Genomic DNA, 10,000 nt, shown 5'->3' on the forward strand with positions numbered 1-10,000 from the left:
TGGAGTTACATGTTGGTGTAGAGAGGATGGAGTTACGTGTTGGTGTAGAGAGGATGGAGTTACGTGTTGGTGAAGAGAGGATGGAGTTACATGTTGGTGTAGAGAGGATGGAGTTACATGTTGGTGTAGAGAGGATGGAGTTACGTGTTGGTGTAGAGAGGATGGAGTTACGTGTTGGTGTAGAGAGGATGGAGTTACGTGTTGGTGTAGAGAGGATGCAGTTACGTGTTGGTGTAGAGAGGATGGAGTTACGTGTTAGTGTAGAGAGGATGGAGTTACATGTTGGTGTAGAGAGGATGGAGTTACATGTTGGTGTAGAGAGGATGGAGTTACGTGTTGGTGTAGAGAGGATGGAGTTACGTGTTGGTGTAGAGAGGATGGAGTTACATGTTGGTGTAGAGAGGATGGAGTTACGTGTTGGTGTAGAGAGGATGGAGTTACATGTTAGTGTAGAGAGGATGGAGTTACGTGTTGGTGTAGAGAGGATGGAGTTACGTGTTAGTGTAGAGAGGATGGAGTTACGTGTTGGTGTAGAGAGGATGGAGTTACGTGTTGGTGTAGAGAGGATGGAGTTACGTGTTGGTGTAGAGAGGATGGAGTTACGTGTTGGTGTAGAGAGGATGGAGTTACGTGTTGGTGTAGAGAGGACGGAGTTACGTGTTGGTGTAGAGAGGATGGAGTTACGTGTTGGTGTAGAGAGGATGGAGTTACATGTTGGTGTAGAGAGGATGGAGTTACGTGTTGGTGTAGAGAGGATGGAGTTACGTGTTGGTGTAGAGAGGATGGAGTTACGTGTTGGTGTAGAGAGGATGGAGTTACGTGTTGGTGTAGAGAGGATGGAGTTACGTGTTGGTGTAGAGAGGATGGAGTTACGTGTTAGTGTAGAGAGAATGGAGTTACGTGTTAGTGTAGAGAGAATGGAGTTACATGTTGGTGTAGAGAGGATGGAGTTACGTGTTGGTGTAGAGAGGATGGAGTTACGTGTTGGTGTAGAGAGGATGGAGTTACATGTTGGTGTAGAGAGGATGGAGTTACGTGTTGGTGTAGAGAGGATGGAGTTACGTGTTGGTGTAGAGAGGATGGAGTTACGTGTTGGTGTAGAGAGGATGGAGTTACGTGTTGGTGTAGAGAGGATGGAGTTACGTGTACACATGCGTGTCATGTCTTCCGCTGCTGTGATTCAGTCCCGACTCCCTGGCTTTCATTGAGATGAATGCTCCTTCACCAGACACTAGCTGTTTCCATCCTCATTGCTCTGCAAAAACAATTAAATCAAGGCAGTTCAAGTTGTATCAAGATTGGATTTCCAGAATTGCAATGACCAATTATCATGAGTAGTCTTTATCTACAATGTGGACATAGCCAAATGTGAGATTTCTTACTGTTGAAGTTAGATGTTATGTTGCATGTAACTGTCTAACTGTTTCCACAAGAGGGCGCTATAGGCGTAGCTACTGAAGCTGACGCCAGGTGAGAGGTATAAAAGGAGATGTTACCTCCCCCTTCACTCTCTTCCTCTGTCGCTCTCACAAGAGAAGGTCTCATGTGTACTGTTGGGTGCAATGTGATAATAAACCACGCCAAAGGCTAAAGAGAGAAACCTTGTCGTCATGAACATATTATTGTCACTCCATAGCTGACTCTGTCAACACTTACCCAAACTGGTTTGATATCCCAAGTTGGATATTATGCAGAATTATTTTGATGTTGTTGTGTCCATCATTGCTTAGCAACCAAACTGGGCACTGCGGCCTAAATTTACATGAAACAGAACACATGTGAATAAACGTCTCACATTGTGAAAATAATTATTTTGGCACAACAGTTTTGGGTGGATAGGAGTAGGATAGGAGTCTACTGATATACCCTGACATCCTTCCCCTGAGGCCTTGACAGAACACAGAGAAACACACACACACACACACACACACACACACACACACACACACACACACACACACACACACACACACACACACACACACACACACACACACACAATGCAAGTGGAAATGCTGGGGTTCAAGCCAACACGGGCCGCTGAGAACACACTGAATAAGTAATGATTTGTGTTACAGCAAACTGCATGCAGAGTGAAAGAAGAAGATAGATTCCCCAAACAAATATATGCACTTAACTTTAAGTTCAAGCGAGCAAGGACACAACGACAGAGGCTTCCACTCTTAAAAAACAAAACAAAGCCCAGTTTCAAAAACCCCCACTGACCAATTCTATTATAGTTTTACAGTCATAGTTCAACATAAATATCAACAAAAATATAAGTTTTGTGATGATTGGACAAGTTAATTGATGTATGGCACAATTTGCACCAGGTCCATGCACGGGTTTGGAACTGGTGGTGCCCCTTATTGGGGGATTTCAAAATAGTTATACACACGTGGTTCAACAGTGTTATGAAACATGAGCTTTGTAATGATTGGACAAACATTTTTTGATTTATAGTCTGATTTGTGTTATTATGACACACACCATGTTTTGTATTTGTAGCACCCCCTAATGGTCGATTTTAATGAAACTCTCAGGATATGATTCAGGTATGTATGTGGACATATCCTGCACGTTTTGTGATGATTGACTTTTGTCTATGTATGTGCTAAGCCACGTCCTTTTGAAGTTCATTGGTGAATATCTTGAAAACTAAATAAGATATCAACAATTGTATAAGTTGATAACTTGTGATAAGCTTGGTCCAATAATGATCCACAGATGATTTAGAAGCAATCGTATTAACATTTTTTAGTTGGGGGGCAGGTGGCGCACGGAGATTACGTTCGTCACCAACACCGGGAGACACTAGGATTCGCCTGTTCGAATCCAGCTCCCGGCGTTGCTATCAGCTTGGCTGTACAATTGGCTGTATCAGGGGGTGGGAAGCTGAAGGGTGGGTCCTGGGCGTTGTGGACAGCGACCCCTACAGTTCGGTCGGGGCGCCTGCTCAGCGAGGGTTGGATCTGAGGAGAGATAGTGTGACCTCCCACACGCTACACTCTCCCCGGTGAGAACCTGCGCGGCCAGGTTGGCCTGCCCCAGGCTGCACATGCGTCGGAGAAAAGCATGTGACAGTCTCCGGTCTCCCGGACCAACAGTAGGGGAAAGTACGCAACAACCAGGAAGGGTGGGATGGGAGAAAAATCGGGAAAAAGGAGGGGAAGAAAGATAATAAAAAAAAAAGAAAAAAAAAATATTGAGTTACACACTCATGCATGCACAATCAAACGAAAACAGAAAGATGCACAAACACACACAAGTACACACATACACTTAAATAAATGCACAAGCGTGCACACACACACACACACACACACGTCACACACACACACACTCACCCTCCAAAAGTCACCTACTCTACCATGTTATATTTCTGTTCTGTTCTGTTCTGTTCTGTTCTGTTCTGTTCTGTTCTGTTCTGTTCTGTTCTGTTCTGTTCTCTTCTGTTATGACATACACAACATAGGAGTAGTGGGGGAGAAGAAAAGGAATATTTTTAAATAGCAAGAATTATCGACTGGCAACTCTGTGCTCGTCAGACATGTTAATGTCATGTATGTTGTGTATGTCATAAATGTCGATATGAATTGAAAATGGGGGACCCTGATGTAAACAAGACAAACGTTTTTCTCTGGTCTGCATCCCCTTAACAATTGTGTGTATTGCGCCGTACTGTATTGTACCCATTCTGCAATCTGTTAAATAAAGTTTTCATTCATTCATTCATTCATTTCTCCCCCACTACTCCTCCAACGGGTGTTTGTGCGACCATGTCGACCTGAACAATGGGGGATTAATAAGAACGAGCCGCCTCGGAGAGAAGACGGCCGCTGCTGCTGGAGCTGGACCGAGTCAGCGGCGCACAGAGCCGGGGAGAAACCACCGCCTCGCCCCGCTGGGCGTTTCCGCTTCACAGCGCGAGAGTGGGCGATAAGGGGGGCGTGCTAGCGCGCGGTCACGTGGGCGTCGTGGCCAATCAGAGGAACCCGGAAACTGAGCGCCGTTGTAGAAGGCATAGAGGCAACCTGGTTGGATCTCTTCTCAACCCCAGTGAATTATGGGTACTGTAGTTTAAAGTCGTCTCTCTCTCTCTCTCTCTCTCTCTAGATACTGGAACTCCCTGTCCAACCTGGTGGCCTCTCTGCTCAACTCGGTGCGCTCCATCGCCTCCCTGCTGCTGCTGCTCTTCCTCTTCATCATCATCTTCTCACTGCTGGGCATGCAGCTCTTCGGGGGCAAGTTCAACTTCGACGAGACGCGCCGCAGCACATTCGACAACTTCCCCCAATCCCTGCTCACCGTGTTCCAGGTACAACCATCTGTTCCGTTGGTTCTGTTGGTTCTGTTCTGTGTTCTGTGTTCTGTTCTGTTCTGTTCTGTTCTGTTCTGTTTGTTCTGCTCTGCTCTGTTCTGTTCTGTTCTGTTTGTTCTGTTCTGCTCTGTTCTGTTCTGTTCTGTTCTGTTCTGTTCTGTTCTGTTCTGTTCTGTTCTGTTTGTTCTGCTCTGCTCTGTTCTGTTCTGTTTGTTCTGTTCTGCTCTGTTCTGTTCTGTTCTGTTCTGTTCTGTTCTGTTCTGTTCTGTTCTGTTCTGTTCTGTTCTGTTCTGCTCTGTTCTGTTTGTTCTGCTCTGCTCTGTTCTGTTCTGTTTGTTCTGTTCTGCTCTGTTCTGTTCTGTTCTGTTCTGTTCTGCTCTGTTCTGTTCTGTTCTGTTTGTTCTGTTCTTCTCTGTTCTGTTCTGTTCTGTTCTGATCTGTTCTGTTCTGTTCTGTTCTGCTCTGTTCTGTTCTGTTCTGTTCTGTTCTGTTCTGCTCTGCTCTGTTCTGTTCTGTTTGTTCTGTTCTGCTCTGTTCTGTTCTGCTCTGTTCTGTTCTGTTCTGTTCTGTTCTGTTCTGTTCTGTTCTGTTCTGTTCTGCTCTGTTCTGTTCTGATCTGTTCTGTTCTGTTTATTCCGTTTATTCTGTTCTGTTCTGTTCTGTTCTGTTCTGTTTATTCTGTTTATTCTGTTCTGTTCTGTTCTGTTCTGTTCTGTTCTGTTCTGATCTGCTCTGTTCTGTTCTGTTCTGTTCTGTTCTGTTCTGTTCTGTTCTGTTCTGTTCTGATCTGCTCTGTTCTGTTCTGTTCTGTTCTGTTCTGTTCTGTTCTGCTCTGATCTGTTCTGTTCTGTTTATTCCGTTTATTCTGTTCTGTTCTGTTCTGTTCTGTTCTGCTCTGATCTGTTCTGTTCTGTTCTGTTCTGTTCTGTTCTGTTCTGTTCTGTTCTGTTCTGTTCTGATCTGCTCTGTTCTGTTCTGTTCTGTTCTGCTCTGATCTGTTCTGTTCTGTTTATTCCGTTTATTCTGTTCTGTTCTGTTCTGTTCTGTTCTGTTCTGTTCTGCTCTGATCTGTTCTGTTCTGTTCTGTTCTGTTCTGTTCTGTTCTGCTCTGTTCTGCTCTGTTCTGTTTTGTTTGTTCTGTTCTGTTCTGTTCTGTTCTGTTCTGTTCTGCTCTGTTCTGCTCTGTTCTGTTTTGTTTGTTCTGTTCTGTTCTGTTCTGTTCTGTTCTGCTCTGATCTGTTCTGTTCTGCTCTGATCTGTTCTGTTCTGTTCTGTTTATTCCGTTTATTCTGTTCTGTTCTGTTCTGTTCTGTTCTGTTCTGTTTTGTTCTGTTTTGTTCTGTTCTGTTCTGTTCTGTTCTGTTCTGTTCTGTTCTGTTCTGTTCTGTTCCTTTCTCAACTATATAGATGTATAATACATTATGTACTACATGGCTATATAGTTATTTTGGGCAGATTTAGAATATACAGTACACACGTACAGACATGCTGCAGCCTCCACACTCTGTTTACAACTCCACCCTGAGGTGTATTACTTGTGTGATGCTAATTTGATTATCATACTGTATCCCCTCTCTCTGCCCAGATCTTAACCGGTGAGGACTGGAACTCAGTGATGTACGACGGCATCATGGCGTACGGCGGGCCGTCCTTCCCAGGCATGCTCGTCTGCATCTACTTCATCATCCTCTTCATCTGCGGAAACTGTATCCTGCCGCCACACAGGGCTAGATGGCATCGTTGCAGAGGACGACTGGGACGATAGGGTGCTTTGGTTACTGACACTGTGTGATGTGATCCATAAACCTTGATGTGGTTCATTCTTCTGAAGATGCACCTAAATACTGAAACCTAAACTTGATCAAATCCATACAATACAGTTTACTGAACAGTATAGACTTACAGTTCAGACAGTTATTGGACAACATTTTCTTATGTAAATGTTTTTATTATATAATATATATATATATATATATATATATATATATATATATATATAATCCTGATTTATATCCTATTTATACCCTAGTTCAGCCTGGTATTGGCCTGATCATCAACTAGTAATTGGTATGACTTATATGTGTCCTTATATTTATATATATTTATTAAGGCTGTCAAAGTTATCGCGATATTAACGCGTTAACTCCCGATTCTATTAATGCCACTAATTTTTTTAACTCAAGATTACCTAAAAAAAAGGTTTTTTTTTTTTTTTTTTTTTTTACTAGACTTCACTCAGGTGTATTATTGATGCTCTCATTGATACTATGTTTGTTTCTGAAGTGTGTGTGTGTGTGTGTGTGTGTGTGTGTGTGTGTGTGTGTGTGTGTGTGTGTGTGTGTGTGTGTGTGTGTGTGTGTGTGTGTGTGTGTGTGTGTGTGTGTGTGTGTGTGTGTGTGTGTGTGTGTGTGTGAGATATAGAGAGAGAGGGGGGTGAGAGAGATGAGGAAGGGGCAAGAGAGAAAGAGAGCTGGGAGAGTGTGTGTGTGAGGGAGAGAGGGGGGGGGGTGATTAATCAGCCCTTGGTAACAAGTTCCTAACGTTTTCTTTCCCCTATTATTTCATGCACACTTTATTCATTGTTTTAAATTATTATTTTCTTTTAAGTTATTTTGTGCATCACTGTTTTGAATTTGATGCAAATTTGCAATGCATGAGGGTCATCCTTTTGTGTTAAATGGCTGCACAAAGCAAGCATTTGTTGACTCGCATGTTGATAAGAGTATTAAAACGTGGAACTTGAAAAAGATCCGTTTAAGTAAAAAAAAATAAAAAATAAAAATGCGATTAATTTGCGATTAATCGCGAGTTAACTATGGACAATCATGCGATTAATCGAGTTAAATATTTTAATCTTTTGACAGCACTAATATTTATGTATGTGTGTGTATATATATATACTCTCTCTCTCTCTGGTGAACCACCACATTATGGGGAAAGGTTATTCGTTAGCATTGGTAGTATTTCTTCTTGAAACAGATGTGTACTGCTAGCTGAAAGCTAACCAACCACCTGGCAGCAGGTGGTACCCGTTGATTCCAATGAGCAATGCCAACTATTGGTCACCCCACCAATCACTCGTAAGTATACCAACGATAACAATGGTCATCTACTTCCTTAACTCCGCCCCCCCCTCTGACCAGACATCCTACTGAATGTCTTCTTGGCCATCGCCGTTGACAACCTGGCTGATGCCGAGAGCCTGACCTCAGCACAGAAAGAGGAGGAGGAGGAGAAAGAGAGGAAGAGAACTGGCCAGGTAAGAGAGAGAGAGAGAGAGAGAGAGAGAGAGAGAGAGAGAGAGAGAGGGAGAGAGAGAGAGAGAGAGAGAGAGAGAGAGAGAGAGAGAGAGAGAGAGAGAGAGAGAGAGAGAGAGAGAGAGAGAGAGAGAGAAAGAGAGAGAGAAAGAGAGAAAGAGAGAAAGAGAGAGAGAAAGAGTGCATAGTGCATAGTACCAGTGTTGGGAAAGTTACTTAGGAAGTGTAATTAGTTACTTATTACTCATTACTCTCAGTAATCAAAATTAATTAAAGTTGTCGTCAGCTGTCCAGATGTCAGCTGTGGTGGAAACAAACTCTATACCTCTCTGTGTGGTGTGGCCTTCAAATTAGCTTCCATCACCGCATTATTCTCTCTCTCTCTCTCTCGCCAGAAAACATCTTTCTCTGTCGGCAGCTTGACATTGTTCTTTGTGGGAATTTTCTCTATGATGTGTCAAAAAATGAGGGCGAGTCACCTTCCCCCACTCACAGGGTGGTGTTTGCCCGGATCTTAGATCCAGTTTCTGTTGTTTTGCTTACATCCTTCTAGGCCTGTCCCCGACTAAGGATTTGGATGGTCGACTATGATTGCCGTTAGTCGACTATTGGTCGACAAAAAAAAAAGTAGAATATTTTTTATTTAAAAAAATAATTATAATAATTTTTATTTTATTTTGTATCATTCCATTTGGGCTGTGGGGGGTGCTTAATGTCTGAAGGAGTCGACTGAAGGCTTCTTGTCCTCTGCAAAAGCATGCAATTGGTCCACTGATGGATACATCTTGATATTTGTCTAGTCTAGTGTGTTCATTAGACGGGTGAACTCCTCTTTCAGTGCCTCTGTGCCTGTTTTCGTAGGCAGTTAGCCTCTGGTATGTGTGCCGTTCGCGTTAGCCACGCTTCTAGGCCTCTTTTCTTTTGGAAAGAATGATAAAAAAATATATATATATTAGAATTATATATATATTTCTTTTTATATATTCGACTAAGAGGTTGGCCAGTCGACTACGGCTCCTTTCAACCGATTAGTTGACTAATCGACTAATAGGGGTCAGCCCTACAGTACATCCTTCACTGGCACTGGTAGAGGATTCCCTGTCAGTGTCAGTTTTTTTTTTTTGCATCAAGTTTCACATTGTAGCCGTCTGGGAGAGATGCGAGGCCCTGTGCGAGATTTAACCCCCCACCCCCCTCCCCCCCCCCCCCTAAAGGTAAATAAGAATTATGTATATGTTATATAATTATTATTATTATTTTTTGTGCATACAGTCAACGTATTCTTAAATAATAGCGCTGCCCGAGGCTGGGCATACAGTCAACGTATTCTTAAATAATAGCGCTGCCCGAGGCTGGGCATATGATACAGTCAATGTATTCTTAAATAATAGCGCTGCACAAAGCTTAGTTATGCTCCCCCCACATAGTTTACAACGGACAGTTATTGAACGTATAACGTTACCTCTCTTCCTCATCCTCCATGCTGCTTTTTGGCTAGTAGCCCTCGCTCTGACTTGCCTGTGCGCACGTCATCTACCAAGGACTGCGTATAAACCTTATAGGAGGACAAAAAACACATTGCATTCTGGCAACAATGTACTATAACATAGTAACGCAGCGGTACGTGGATTAGTAACTGTAATATAATTGTAAAGCCTTACTTTACTCGTTACTGGGAAAGTAATGCAATTACAGTAACACCTTACTTAGTTACTGCCCAACACTGGTAAGGACAGATACATGAGAGTGACAGAGAGAGAGAGAATGAATGAATGAAACTACAGATGCTGGTACAATTCTTTATTATGGATGGTCCCTGTCAAATAAACAGTAAATTAACCTAAAGTGTGCGTGTGTGTGTGTGTGTGTGTGTGTGTGTGTGTGTGTGTGTGTGTGTGTGTGCGTGCGTGTGTGTGTGTGTGTGTGTGTGTGTGTGTGTGTGTGTGTGTGTGTGTGTGTGTGTGTGTGTGTGTGTGTGTGTGTGTGTGCGTGCGTGCGTGCGTGCGTGCGTGCGTGCGTGCGTGCGTGCGTGCGTGCGTGCGTGCGTGTGTGTGTGTGCGTGCGTGTGTGTGTGCGTGCGTGCGTGTGTGCGTGTGTGTGTATGTGTGAGAGAGATAGAGAGATATAATGTGTGTGTGTGTGCGTGTGCGTGTGTGTGTGCGTGCGTGCGTGTGAGAGAGATAGAATGTGTGTGTGTCCCTGCATAATGTGTGTATCTGGCACAGAGCTTCCTCATTAATTATCTGTCTCTCTGTCCTCCCAAAGCAAATGTATTAGATTATTTCTGGACCTTTTGGCCAACAAAGCTAATTTGCACGCTCAGGCTTGAGGGTAATTGAAGGGTTATGGCATCTCCCTCGCTAAGCGCTAATGATCAAAAGCCTCCCCCCCCCCCGCTCTTAACCATACATTTTGGCTGCTT

The 10,000-nt window shown here is 43.4% G+C and overlaps 1 protein-coding gene across 1 annotated transcript in view; it reads left to right on the plus strand.

Moving 5' to 3' along the window:
• cacna1c (calcium channel, voltage-dependent, L type, alpha 1C subunit) overlaps positions 1-10,000 on the plus strand; it is a gene marked incomplete at both ends in the record, with an annotated part of 188,360 nt that overhangs the window by 78,635 nt on the left and 99,725 nt on the right. The window contains 4 exon segments of the mRNA XM_084331098.1: positions 4,117-4,318; positions 5,907-6,027; positions 7,465-7,571; positions 7,573-7,580. Coding sequence (XP_084187224.1) covers positions 4,117-4,318; positions 5,907-6,027; positions 7,465-7,571; positions 7,573-7,580 — 438 coding nt within the window.

Source organism: Notolepis coatsorum (genome assembly GCF_963971535.1).
Source record: "Notolepis coatsorum genome assembly, chromosome: 15".
NCBI lineage: Eukaryota > Metazoa > Chordata > Actinopteri > Aulopiformes > Paralepididae > Notolepis > Notolepis coatsorum.